Here is a 14,528-nt window from a genome sequence, read left to right on the forward strand (position 1 = left end):
TCTGTAAAATATGGACAGTGAATGCCTGTCGTGGACCGTTTCCCCACACGGCATGATGTAACAATATCATGCCAGGAGCTGGGAAACAGTTTGAATCACTGTAGAGTTTCAAACTGGCATGATATTGATACATCATGCAATGCGGGGAAACAGTCCAGGACAGGCGTTCACCGTCCATGTCGTCTGTGTTTCATGGAGAGAACACGGAACGTTTGATTGCGAACTTAGAGGTGGGATCCCAAGCAGAAGAGCCCTTTTACAACATGAGTATGCCTTAACTTCTTCTAAAATAAGTATAAATGGGTAATCTGAATTTACGTAATGATGCTTATTTATTGTATGATGAGAATATATCAATTCTTCACTATTTTCAAGATCTCAGCTCATTTACGGTAAATACAAAATTTATTTCAATCCCTTGGTTTCTCGGAAACCAGATCTGAATGGATAGAACAGTACTGCAATACAAACATTCTGTTTGCTAGGTTGAGTTCATGATACTTAAGACAACAAACCAGCGACTTATACATGACGCCAGTCAAAGAAAATGTCCACATTTGCTTAAATAAGCCTTAAGGATGAATTTTATTTCTTTGCACTGATGGAAATGTTCCTCTAAGCTATTTAATTCAGTGATGGAAAAAAAAATCTTTTCTAAGCATAAGCCATTTTAAGAACCTCCTTTGTATCAAAAGCTGATTGACATACTGAATACATCAAGCTTGATAGTCTGTGTTATCAAGGGAAAGAACAGGTTTAACAACGTTATCCCTGGTGCAAAAGTGGAATTACAATTTAAATGAAATTTCTAATTTATTGCTACCCAGACAGTTTATGTGAGCATCAACAAAAGGGTTAAACCCAAACTGAAAAAATACAAAACAGCAGCATTTAGTAAAACTTATATTAATAATCTACGTTTTTAGAACACCCCTCTCCCAGTGTCAATTTTCCCAATGGATTCCAGCTTGAGTAAATGTGAAGACAGGTTCACAGTCATTTCAAATGAGTAAAAGCTTATAGCCCCATAACATAGCTTTGAACTTCCAAAAAATGGAAGAACAGTTTTAAAAGGAAATAAAAAGTACAGAAAACACCTTCCTCTACAATATAAAACTTTAGATAAACTTTGGATTAAAAAAAAATCATTCTGGGAAAGATAAATGTGTAAGTACATTTTTGCCTCTGACACAATAGTAGAGAAGAGGTATAAATGTCATTTTTTTTTTAATATATATAAAAATATAGACAAACACTTTAAGGGTACAAACCCACTTGACGTATTTGCTGCGTGAATCAGTCTTAAAAATAAGCAGGCAAAACGCAGGTTGGCTTTATACAATTGTTATGCGTTAAAATACGCAGTTGCGTATTTTTGAAGCGTGAAGCTACATGCGTTTTTCGCACAGGTTGTTAACAACTGATGCTTTGCTAACAACAAGCTTCACGCTTCAAAAATACGCAATTGCGTATTTTATCGCAGAACAATTGTATAAAGCCAACCTGCGTTTTGCCTGCTTATTTTTAAGACTGATTCACGCAGCAAATACGTCAAGTGGGTTTGTACCCTAAAGGCTATAAAACCATCTCCAAACAGCTTGATCTTCCCGTTACTTAACATGCTCCTATTTATTCAGAAGCTTAAAGAGGTGGTGTAGCAGCAGTGCCCCAATGCGGCCGCTACACAGGGAATAGAGCTAACTGCTTCCGCCTTCATTTTAACTGTAGGCGATTCCGCTCGGGATACCCGCCCGTGGGCTCTGCGTCGAATCCCTCCTGCTATGTCTTTCAATGGGAGGTCTTGCGTGCCTCCGCTCAAAGAATTGACAAAAAGAATCTTACTATAAAACAGCTTAATTAAAATAATAATAATCATAAAAAGGTGACTTCAATGGTATCCTTGACAATAAACCCTTGAATATAAGAGGGTTTGTTCAAATCAACATTATCTATATAATTATATACAGCCAAACTGTAGTCCATGCTTCCACCTTAGCGATATTTGGGCTTTTCCACACAAAAAAAAAAAAAAAGACCAAACACAGGAAGTCCCAGTCATTCCTTTGAGCGCTCACGCAAGGAAAGACACCTGTTCATTATGCAGGTTGTATATCAGCACAGGGCAATTAACTTCTAATCTAATCTAATCATATTATTAATGTTGCTAATTATTTTATCAACTATGCTGCTTACCAGGAGACAGTGCTCTTTGTTATGCAACAATTCAGTCGGTATAGCATCACTGTTTGGTTACAGAGGACAGGAGAGCGGACCATCCCCAGGATTCTCTGTGACGGAATGTGGACACGCAGCAGCAGTAAATGCACAGAGAAGTCTTGTCCCACTTCATGGGTGCTCAGGAATGGCTGTCAATCAATACCAAGCCATGCCTGTGAGCGCACAAAGGACTGGCGCTTCCTGTGTTTGGTCTCTTTTTTTTGAACAGAGAAAACAGAGCATAGACTGCAGTTTGGAAGAAAGGAGACACCTAGTGGCCATATGAATAACGTTGATTTAAATATAGAAAACAAAATCAGTATACTGCAAAACTGCTAGCGGTCACAACCCCTGTTATGTTCTTAAAAATAAATGTTTGCGACAGTGCCTCTTTAAGAACTGCTCACACACTGGAGTAGAACTTAAAAACTGTTATCAGCTATTGACAGAGCTTTGGTCTAGTACTTATTAAGGCTGTCACCTGCACCATCTTGAGAGCACCTGAACAGGTCCATCCACACTGGCAGCAAGAGACACCCTACTGGGTTAATATCTCCCACTTTGAATGTAACAGCCAGATGACATGGAGAAGAGGAAGTACAATGCGGTAGGGATCAGGGGCTGTGGAGTAAAGTAATTCATGTGGTGAGCATATAAAATGTTCCTATTTTAGAGCCACAGAACTTCATATACCCATGTCAGAGAAGGCTGAAAGGTAACATCAAGCTTCTCCAGGGACAGATACAATTGGGTGCCATTATTCTCAGCCTGGTTCAACAAACAAGCAAAGGTAAAAGCAGTGGGGAACTTATGTCATGCATTCCAGACCACTGAGTAAAATCACCAGGGTGGGCCGAAATACAGAAGGAGAAACATCGGACGCTGCTCAGAGGCCTCTGCTGATTCTAACAATAAAGCACCTAGCAGGAGAGAAGCTCACTGCTAGCATTCTCCCATGTTAACGCAGTATTTACTACAAATGTATATTCATAGACGGTACATACAAGAACACTGCAACAGGGTGACTCGAAACAAAAGGTTTACTGACCAAGAACACAATATAACAAAGACAGTGTATAAAGGGTGACACAGGTGACACCAGGGACAAATAATACATTTCTTTCCACATGGTTATCACAATGTCACAAAATGAACATGGACTGTACAGTGTGCACAGGTATATATGCCAACCAAAATGGGGCTTTTTTCATATATTCATGGAGAAATTGCCTCCTGCAGGAGTTATTGACAACTGCAATCGGTTCCATGTATCTTGCAGCAGCCTGGGATATTACAGGGAAACTACATAAATATATATATATATAAAGTAATATGCACAAGGGACAGCATTAAAGCAGATGTGGCTACATCATGATTCCAGAATAAGGACCAGCAGGAACCGCATTGAAGATATTAGGCACAAAAAAATATCACTGTGATGTATTTATACCCCCTCCCCCCCTTAACGCACCAAAAATACAAGAGAGAATGGCCAGGTCTCCATAAGCAGATGACAATAATCCTTATAGAACCGCTGGTAACACCATTTGTGTACAAGTAATGTATTACTGATTTCTATCAGGAAAGATGAGTGAATCATGACATTCAGTAACGGACACTGGTGAGGACTACTGTCACTTAATACCAGCCGTTTGTATTGCTGACCTAGTAGTGTAGTGTAGATAGAGAGTAAGAACAATGCAGGATAAAAGGTACAGCCACTAGTTATAAAAACACAAATTTTTGTATTCATGCAATTTTTTGTTATGTCTTTAGCAATTCTCTATATTGTGAGTGAATACAATTTACACTATATGGAAAAGAGATGTTAAAAATGAGACGTGTCCATTGATAACAATTTACAAAAAAGATGTAAATCAAACAAATGCAAGAATAGAAAACAAAGCAGCATCAGGGACCTGTTAACCACTTCATTACAGCCTGGATGACTGCTCAGCCAATAAGGGTACAAACAAATATGGCTTTATAATAGTTGAAATCCACTTCTACCATGCAGACAGATTTATTAAAGTCTGATTTCCAGCAGTTCAAAGGGTACTTTCAAGATGATTAATATGGCCAGGCATTCATTATTCATTGCTATACCTAGCTTAATAGAAATTGAACCAGCAGTGAATTTTATGGATACCAATGGAAGCTCTCCAAATAGAACTGTTTTGCTGGGAGTTTCTATTAACCTAGAATTGCTTTTAACCCTTAAACTCTGAAATCAGTTAGACGCCATGTCTATATTTCCATCACCTTTAATCCAAATCAAAGCATCACCCACACATCAATCATCAGATGCAGCAAGCTGGAAAATGCATCCTAAATGTTATGAAAGAACAAGATTCCCAAACACACAAGTACACCAAAGTATTTTAAGCATGGAATGGGGGGGGGTATACATCATGATATATAAAATACTACGTATACTGTATGATTACAAACCCATTAATCTCAAATAAAATAAAAGGTTTCTACTAAACTCTATAGATGCTTATAAAACCAGAACTAAATTAAAAAAAAAGAAAAAGTTCTGGGGCTAGGGACATATTAGTATTCAGCTATGTCATTATATGTATCATATATATATATATATACAAATACAAATTCAGTGATCACATTTACTAAAGTATTTATACCTTTTGATGCAATATATTAAACAAAAAAGTTAAGGGGTGTCAACTACACCTTACCTTGACAGGAGGGATGTCTAAAATTAAGTCAATTTGGACAGGTTAAAACTAACTGAAAATACTAGTAGTTCTTGGTCATCGCACTTAAAGCCAAGTGCCTGTCTGGACGTCTCAGGGGGTGGATTGGTATTAGTGCTCCCAGACGTAACCAGGATTTTAACTATAGGCTAAAAGAAAAGGAACAAAAAAAAAGCATCTGGTAATCACTGCATTTGCTTTACTTGAAGTTAAATGGAATCCTTGGGGTGGGTGGGGGACTAAAGTGATCCTACTGCAGCTCAAAAGTCTGAAGGTTTTATACTTGCAGTGTTTGTGGTGCTATGGCTCAAACGTGTAGCATCAGACATATCTGCAAATATCGGAGTGTGGGTAAATGACTAAAGACAGAAAGGCTAACAGGATACACTGGATAAATAATGGCAGATTACAATACTACTACTTTCATTACAACAGCCAAAAAATAATAATTCTGCATTTTTCTACTAAGAGCTATTCCAATAAAGACATTTATGACAATTTAACAGGATATGCCATAAATGTCTAATAGAAGAGGGTCCTACTACTGAGGTCTACTTCCAGCTGTCAGAGGTGGTCACAAAGCCAGAAGCAGCAAACCAACACAAGAGATTAATGGGAGTTGTGTAAGTAGTGTAGCTCCACAAGATGCACTTTTCCCGTTATGTAAACTCAAGAGCTGCCTTGGCTGCTTTCAGCTTCCCAACCAGCCCAGGTGGCTGCAAGCAGGTTGGGGGGGGGGGGGGGGGGGGCCTGGGGACCTACATCTTGTGACAAGTGCAGGACACTAATGGATATATGTATATGCCATAAGTGTCCAGATGGAAAGAACCCTTTATTATTATTTATTTTAGGGACCAGTGGGACTAGAAGAGAGTGGAAAAGGACCATGGCTAACAATCTACAAGGGATTGAAAGAGTAGACGCTGCTTTTATGGGTTTTTTTGTGGTGGCAGTAAGGTCATTGTTGGTTTAGGGATTTTCATGTTGCCTTTAAAAATTTCAAAGTTGAGTGAGAGTCTGCGCAGTTGTCTTAAGTGAGAGGTGGGAGCTGAATCAAGAAATGTTTTTGAAGTGGGGCGATGGAAAAAGGTTTAAAGGGGTTATCCAGTGCTACAAAAACATGGCCACTTTTCCCCCTACTGTTGTCTTCATTTCAGCTGTGGTTTGCAATTAAGCTCCATTTAATTCAAAGAAACTGAGTTTCAAAACCCCACCCAAACTGGAGACAACAGTAGGGGAAAGTGTCCATGTTTTTGTAGCGCTGGATAACCCCTTTAAAAGTACAATTTAAAAGAAGTGTACCACCTTACTGGCTAGATGAAGTGTTACATACTGCCTGATCAGCGCCGCCTCGCTGAATCAGCTGCCACGGTCCTTTTTCTAATCCGTTGTCCCGTTAGCGTTATTTTCACCTGATCTGCAATATGCAAATCAGTTCAGTTGTGCACAGGCGGTAAGCCTGGAAAGACCAGTTTAAAGATATCTCCTCCTCCTTCCCCAATGAAGGGCGCCTCCTGGTCTCCTTAGTACACCTACAGAATCCTCCCCAGCCTCGGCTGTCAGTGTGGCGGCAATCTCATGTATGAATGTTATGGGCGGCGGGCAGTCATATTCCAGTGCAGAGAGTGGGGTATGAGCCTGTGCTATAGGACTCATACCCTGTTCCGATGACGCCTATGGTGGCGCTCTGAGATGCGGCCGCACTGACAGGCCTGGCCAGAGAGGATACTGAAGACATGACTGAGGAGACCAGGAGGAGCGCGCCATAGGGGTAGGAGATATATTTAAACTGTTGTTCTCAGTCCTACCTCCTGTGCACAACTGACCTGATCTGCATATCGCAAATCAGGGGAAAATATCGCAAACAGGAGGTATGTAACACTTGATCTAGCCAGTAATGTGGTACTATCGCATTAATTGACAAAGTGGAGTAAAAAGGTTGCCTAGATAAATATATTAATCTATATGTAACATGAAGAAACTATTGTGTATTTTTCTAAGTGACCAAATAATATTTATTATTATGTAACGGTCTCAACTACAATAGAAGCTCAGTCTCACTTTCCGTGTAGATAGACCTCTGCAAAGGTCACACAGCATGCCTCACACAGCACAACTCTTTACTTGCACAAAAAAATACTTTTCACAATCATTGAAAAACAAAAGTTAAAATACGGCAATATTTTCAATATAATAATGTGCGCACACTATAAATAATAACATAACTGAGGAACACACATTATTTACCTCCTGCTTTTACAAACTATGGCAATTCTTTTCATATGTTCACACATTGTCTTATTTTCATTTAGATTTATTGTCGTATCTAGCTTTTATGTTACTGTGAACCTAGCCTAAGAACAATTTGATCATTAGGCAAAACGAAGGTCTTCTTCATACAACCATATATTTTTATCAAAAGGTTATGCAGAATTATGGACCTGTAATTACAGATAGGAAATAACCTATTGATTTACATGGGGCAATGCATATGTCCATTTTTTTCTCAGGTTCTGTATATTTTTAGAAAGGTCTGTCCACACAAGGACATGCACATATAAGGTTCATATTTGGTTCAAGTTTTTAGCAGATCTGCCAATACGTATTCCATGTGAATTTTACAAAGTTGTTTTTCTGCAGATTTTGAAAGAAAAAAAAATGTTTAAAATGTCTAAATATTCAAATATCTTGAGTACTTCCAGTACTTATAAGCTGCTGTATGTCCTGCAGAAAGTGGTGTATTCTTTTCAGTCTGACACAATGCTCTCTGCTGCCACCTCTGTCTGTGACAGAAACTGTTGAGAGCAATAGCAAATCACCATAGAAAACACCTACTGCAATCGACGGTTCTTGTCATGGACAGAGGTGGCAGCAGAGAGACCCATGTGAGACTGGAAAGAATACTATACTTCTTGCAAGACATACAGTAGCTGATAAGTACTGCCCATTCCCAATGCCCAGTCCTAATGCCTAGGTCGTTTTAGGACATCAGCTTATGGGATCATTATGATCACATAAGCTGATGTCTCAATGCCAGCCCCCTCTTCTCTGTCCCCTACTGCTGTAAAAGAGGGGAGGGGGCAGAGCTCACAGGCACGCGCCTCGGTCACTGACTGGCTAAGCGGACTTGAAACATCACGTCTCGAGCCCGCGACAGAGACCAGGAAGCGGCCGGGCAGCGGGGACCGGAGCGCCACGATACGAGACCCGCTGCTGGAACCGGGGAGGTGAGTGGATGTCGCTGCCCTCAGCCACCTTCTCCCCGGCCAAATCGGAAAAAAGCCCCCCCCCCCCCGCCGCTAGAGTACTCCTTTAATGGTGATTCAAGGATCAGATCTAAATCAACGACACAAACAATTTTTCAATTGGTGCCTGCAATTACACGGATCGATTAAAGTTTTAATTTGAACGATTTAATGATTTAATGCCCTACATTCCTGGATGCTTTATTACTATACAGCGTGCTGGTGATTTCATGTCTTCTTGTGGGGGAATTAAAGGGGTAGTGCGGCGGTAAAGAATTATTGACAGAATAACACACATTACAAAGTTATACAACTTTGTAATGTATGTTATGTCTGTGAATGGCCCCCTTCCCTGTGTCCCACCACCCCCACCCGTGTACCCGGAAGTGTGGTGCGCTATACATACCTGTCACGTGCCGACTCGTCTCCGATCTTCAGTCTGTGATGCCGGGCCGAATCCCTCCGAGCGTCCTGAGTGTCGGCCGCCCTCTTCAGAGTCATCAGATGCTCAGCCGCGATTGGCTGAGCACAGTTTTGCTCAGCCAATCGCGGCTGAGCAGCTGATGACGCGGCAGAGGGCGGCCGGCACTCAGGACGCTCGGAGGGATTCAAGCCCGGCCGTCCGAAGACGACATCGCAGACTGAAGATCGGAGACGAGTCGGCACTGGACAGGTATGTATAGCGCACCACACTTCCGGGTACACGGGTGGGGGTGGTGGGACACGGGGAAGGGGGCCATTCACAGACATAACATACATTACAAAGTTGTATAACTTTGTAATGTGCGTTATTCTGTCAATAATTCTTTACCACCGCACTACCCCTTTAAAGTAACAAGTAGTCAAGAGGTCTGAAATCTATTATCTATGCATTTTTGTAGTTAGGAGTAAGGTGGGTCGGGACTTTTTTATGGCGACATGTTTCATTTATAATAATTATTTCTATATGAATAGCTACCTTGACAATAATAAAAAATGTCAAATGTACTAAAGGAAGTTCACCAACCTTCACTGGGAGCACATCTGTGGCCTTTAAGATTCAGTTGAATGCTGGTGTCTCCGTCCTCTCTTGCTCTTCCCAACAACATCCAATTTTCCACATCACTTTGGTCACTATCAGAAGTTAGAAACTCTTCTTCATTGACCTCCACATTTTCTTCATCTGAACTTCCCCTGATTACAACTACTTCCTGGACAATCCCATCTTTATAACTTTTTCCAGAACTTGGAGACTTTGTGCCTTGAAGTTTAGACAGCTTTTTTCCACCAGGTGAGGCTTTAGGAGTTGACTGGTTCTCTGGTCGTTGTACTGATAACAGTACTTTACCTTTAATCTTGGAACTGTATACACTGTCTTCTTCATAACTGTCAGAAAGAATGACCATTGTAGAAGATTCTGAAGCCCTTACATCATCACTGTCAGATATCACTATCACAGACTTCTTACAGGAGTTGGTCTTAGATGTCTCCACCTCTTCTGCAACACCATCCTCTTTCTTCTGATCATCTACATCATCAATGTTGTCCTCACTGAGATTTTGGGAATAGTGCACTTGGCTATAAAGATAGGCTTCCACTTCGCTGTCAATGCTTTCATCACTGGAAGACTCTTCTCGGTACAGTTCATCTTCATAAGCAGCCAGGTCATCCTCATCATTAAACATAGTAAAGGTGGTTCTGTAGTAAATTCAACAATACAAATGTAAGCAAATTATAAGGTGCACCAGCAGTCATACTGGCTTTGTCATAAAGAAAATAAATAAAATATCTATGGACCACCAGGTGACTTATGACTGCCACTGCATAGAAAAGGGGACACTTTATTACTGCCCCTGCCTTCCTAAATAATGCATACACATTGTTCAATTAGCGTCATGGATACAGTTTAGAAAATATTCCAAATCACAATTGGTATAAGTATACTTATAAGAACATAAGAAGAGAAAGCACTGATTGGCTGATGGGGAACCGACGGGAGCCTCACACAAAGCCACGGCGCCAAGCAGGTAATGTATGCTCCAGGCCAGGGGCTGTGGGCAGCAGGGGGTTAAAGGGGCTGGGTTACATATCCGCAGTGGAATGAAAATTCGGCTGCGGATATGTAACCCCATAGACCTTCACACTACCAGGATCTGCAGTGGATTTAGCTGCAAACTCGCAGCGTGGTAGTGTGAACTAACTCTAAAGAGACAATTCTCTGATAACTGCCGCTGTAGACGGATGAATTGCTGAACCTTCAGGGCCAATGGTTGTGACCCCCAGATTGCAGCCACCAGGAGCCTCTGCACACAGTGATTTATTAAATGGTTGCCCACTCAGAAACTACAACTCTCAGCATACCCTGAGAGCTGTATAAATGGAGGGTGTTCTGGGAGTTTTAGTTCAACTGAAAATGTTGTTCACAAGGGATTTGTCACAGATACAGATGAATCCAGGAAAGGACTGGGTCAGCATGTCGTATCTCACTGGTTCTATATTGGTGGGCCCCAAGGATCATTTCCTCTGGTGGGCCCCAGGTACCCCAGTCCGACACTGCTACCATAATATGTATGATGAAACCCCAAAAATATTATTTATGAAGATATAAATTGGTGTATTCATAAAAATAGAATGCAATATGGTAACTTTTGGGGGGCCCCTGTGTCTACGTATTGCACTATATGGTAAAAGCGACATGATACCATTATTCTATAGGTCAGCCCGAACACAACAATATGCAGGTTTACACAGATTTTCTAATATTATATATTTATTTATGAAATCTTTTTTTTTTTTGCAATTAATTATTAATAAAATGGGCCTATTGTAATGGTTTAAGTTTTTCACCTACGCGGCTGTATGGGGTGTCATTTTTTTGCGCCATGATCTCTAGTTTTTATTAATACCATATTTGTGTAGATCCAACGTTTTGATCACTTTATAAATTTTTTTTTTATAATGTAACAAACAAAAAAAAAAAAAACAGTAATCCTGGTGCTTTTTTCCACTCTTTTCGTTTACGCCGTTCGCGATGACGATTGTTATATTTTAATAGATCAGACAATTATGCACGCTACGGTATATAATATGTTTATTTTGATATGTTTTATTTATATAATGGGAAGGGGGGGGGGGATTTTAACTTTAACTGGGGGAGGGGCTTTGGGTTTAAAAAAAAACAAACATTTATACACATTTTAAGTCATCCTGGGGGACTTTTTCATGCAATCATCAGATTGCATACCCTGTACAATGCTATGCCATAGGCATAGCATTGATCAGTGTAATAGGCGCTCTGCTGATTGAGCCTGCCTGTGGCAGACTCAAGCAACAGAGCGCCAATCGGACCGCACGGAGGAAGGTAAGAGACCTTCGAAAGTCCGGTAAAACCATTGTGACCCCCCACAGTCACACTGCAGTGATCCCGATCGGTAAGTGACAGGGGCTGCAGCCGGCCCTCACCTGCTATGAAGCGCGCTTTATAACACAGGACGTACCAGTACGCCCAGAGTTGTCTGGGGACAGGTAACCAAGGCGTACCGATACATCCTATGTCGTCTAGGGGTTAACAGAGAATCTTCAGGGCGGCAAGAGATATACAAAAAAAAAAACAACAACCTCTTAATGCAAACAAGACAAATCTGTAAATGTTTATGGTTGTATTCATGCATGGGGGTGACTGCTAAATCAAAGTGATGGCTGGTAACCCAATGATAATAAGCCACAGTGATGTCCTGACCCTAGGGATACACTATTGTATATATACACTATGCAGAGTACTGCAAACAAAAAGAGTAGAGCACTTATAGGGCAGAATGCCAACAAACAGTGAACAGAAGTATATGGGGTATCCTATAGGGCAGGGGTCCTCAACTGGCGAACTGCGGTCCGAACCCAGACCGTGGAGGCCAGCTGTCCGGAACCCTGCTATGAGCGCTCATAGTTACCGTGCAGCAGCAGCACTGACAGAGAGAGAGACATCCGCTTCCTCCCTGTCAGTCTCTCTTGTGGCCGTACTCCCCTTCTGGTGTTGGCGCTCGAGTGACGTCACTGCTCCGACACCAGGACAAGGGGAGAGCAGCCTCTTGTGACCGCTGCAGTGCGGCCACAAGAGGGAAGAGAAGAGGAGACGCCGGACCTAGGTGAGTATAAGTGTTTTTTTTTTATGTTACATGCTGTATGGGAAGGGGAGCGCACAGGGGGGCTATATGGGAGGGGGAGAGTACACAGTGGGCTATATACTTGAGGGGGAGAGCACACAGGGGGGCTATATGCTACAAGGGGAGAGAGTACAGGGGGCTATATACTACAAGGGGAGAGCGCACTGGGGGGCTATATACTACAGGAGGAGAGCGCACTGGGGGGCTATATACTACAGGAGGAGAGCGCACAGGGGGGCTATATACTACACGAGAAGAGCACAGAGGGGGGCTATATACTACAGGAGGAGAGCACACAGGGGGGCTATATACTACAGGAGGAGAGAACACAGAGGGGCCATATACTACTGGGGGAGAGTGCACAGCGGGGCTTTATACTACTGGAGAGAGTGCACTGGGGGCTATATACTACTGGGGGAGAGCGCACAGTGGGGCTATATAATACTGGGGGAGAGCACACAGGGGGGCTATATACTACAGGAGGAGAGCCCACAGGGGTCTATATACTACTGGGGGAGCAACAGGGGGGCTATACACTACTGGGACAGTCACCCCCTTTGTACCTAATTTCAAAGTGCTGGTGAAAGAGAAAAAAAATGCCAGTTTTCCCGCTAATAAGCAAGTGTATGGAAATAGTTCAACAACGTTTGTGAAAAGTTAACAAAATGCATTTCCTACTGATGTTCAGCTCGGACCTTCACCTGACAAAAGACCCCGGTAAGTGGACCTTCTCTAAAAGTTGTTGAGTACCCCTGCTATAGGGAATGCAGGCACTTTACCTGAGACTAAATGAAGGATCTTACTGGAAGATCAGGTCAGAGATATGGTGGGGAAAGGTTGTGGACTGCCTTGCATGTCACTTTCGCTAATAGGTCTGCAATAAAAGTTCTGAATATTTTTACCAGGATACCATGGTACTAATCATATTGCATACAGTTTCCAATCTACTCTACTCAACTTTTCATACACATTAAAATCTAGTTTTTTTGTGTTGAGAGACAGTGAACTATGAATTGGCGGCAAAACCCTTTATGAAAAGCCCAGCATCAGGACTTCCACTTAGGAAATCGGCACTGCCAGATTCTCTTGTATTGAAATCCTTCTTTGTTGTGATGCAGCAACACATTTCCAGGGTATACCGACCCCTTCATCGGGCTTGACATGACACATTAAATTACATACCTTTATAAGGAAAATAGATAAATGACCAGGAATGGATTTGCCATCACTGGGGACCTTAGTGACGTCACCATCGGTTCAGTTATTATAATAAAAAACAGCATACTAATGTAAAATTAATTGACTCACATAATAAAACAGATTCTTTTTAATAGTCTTTGATAAAAATTAAAATAAGCATAAATTATTAAAATTATTAATCTAAAACTAATGTGATCCCTATGGAGAAAAGCTTGTGAACGCTCCTTGATGGTTGCCTGTTGGAACTATATCACAATCCTAAATGACAGGCAGAACACACAGTGCTGCTGTGGAGCAATGACAAGGCACAGAGCTTAGGTAAGTATATCTCAGAGGGATTTTATGTTCTGTTTCTCTCTTTTTAACCTTCCTGCTTGGAGGCTGGAGTGGGAGGAAAGTACAATCAGGAAAGCAATAAGAAAGCATGAAATAAGTGAAGAGTGTAAAACAGTGGGCCACCTACCAAACACTGACACCTCCTAACAAACAATGAAATGAAAGGGACATCATGACAACCACACAGCAGCCAGCACTGCCTAGAATCACTGGGCTAACACAGTGCAACACGTGGCTGCTGAGACATGCTGGGAGCTGGGCTTTCACAAGACTCATTACAGCTGCAGCTCACTGTCCAGTATGAAGCCCACGGCCCCATACAGCCACCCAGCTACTTTATAACTCTTACCTGACAGATGATGTCCTAAGAGCAGGCTGCACATGGGGGCTGACAGGAAGTTACGGAAGAAAACCAAAATACATCCTGCTGCACGTGGGAACCGGTGTCACATCTAAAAACTCCCCCTAAAAACAACGTGGAACCACAGTTCCGCATTGAAGTGTACAGTGTGGTCATGTGACCGACAGAAAGGAGGAGGGGCTAGTGTCTCTGAATGAGAGGACATGTATAGGGATATGTTCTGTATGAGGAGACAGCCATGGTATGGATACACTGAGAGGACATGTATAGGGAGCTGTTCTGTATGAGGAGACAGCCATGGTATGGATACACT

At 41.8% G+C, this 14,528-nt stretch overlaps 1 protein-coding gene across 1 annotated transcript in view; it reads right to left on the reverse strand.

The window, feature by feature from the left end:
- ZCCHC7 (zinc finger CCHC-type containing 7) overlaps positions 1-14,292 on the reverse strand; it is a 160,368-nt gene extending 146,076 nt beyond the window's left edge. The window contains exons 1-2 of the mRNA XM_069962192.1: positions 14,204-14,292; positions 9,186-9,856 (exon numbers count right to left, since the gene is read on the reverse strand). Coding sequence (XP_069818293.1) covers positions 9,186-9,843 — 658 coding nt within the window. The 5' untranslated portion in view covers positions 9,844-9,856; positions 14,204-14,292. The remainder of the gene's footprint in view (positions 1-9,185; positions 9,857-14,203) is intronic.
- Positions 14,293-14,528: the final 236 nt, after the last annotated feature.

Source organism: Dendropsophus ebraccatus, chromosome 3, assembly GCF_027789765.1.
Source record: "Dendropsophus ebraccatus isolate aDenEbr1 chromosome 3, aDenEbr1.pat, whole genome shotgun sequence".
NCBI lineage: Eukaryota > Metazoa > Chordata > Amphibia > Anura > Hylidae > Dendropsophus > Dendropsophus ebraccatus.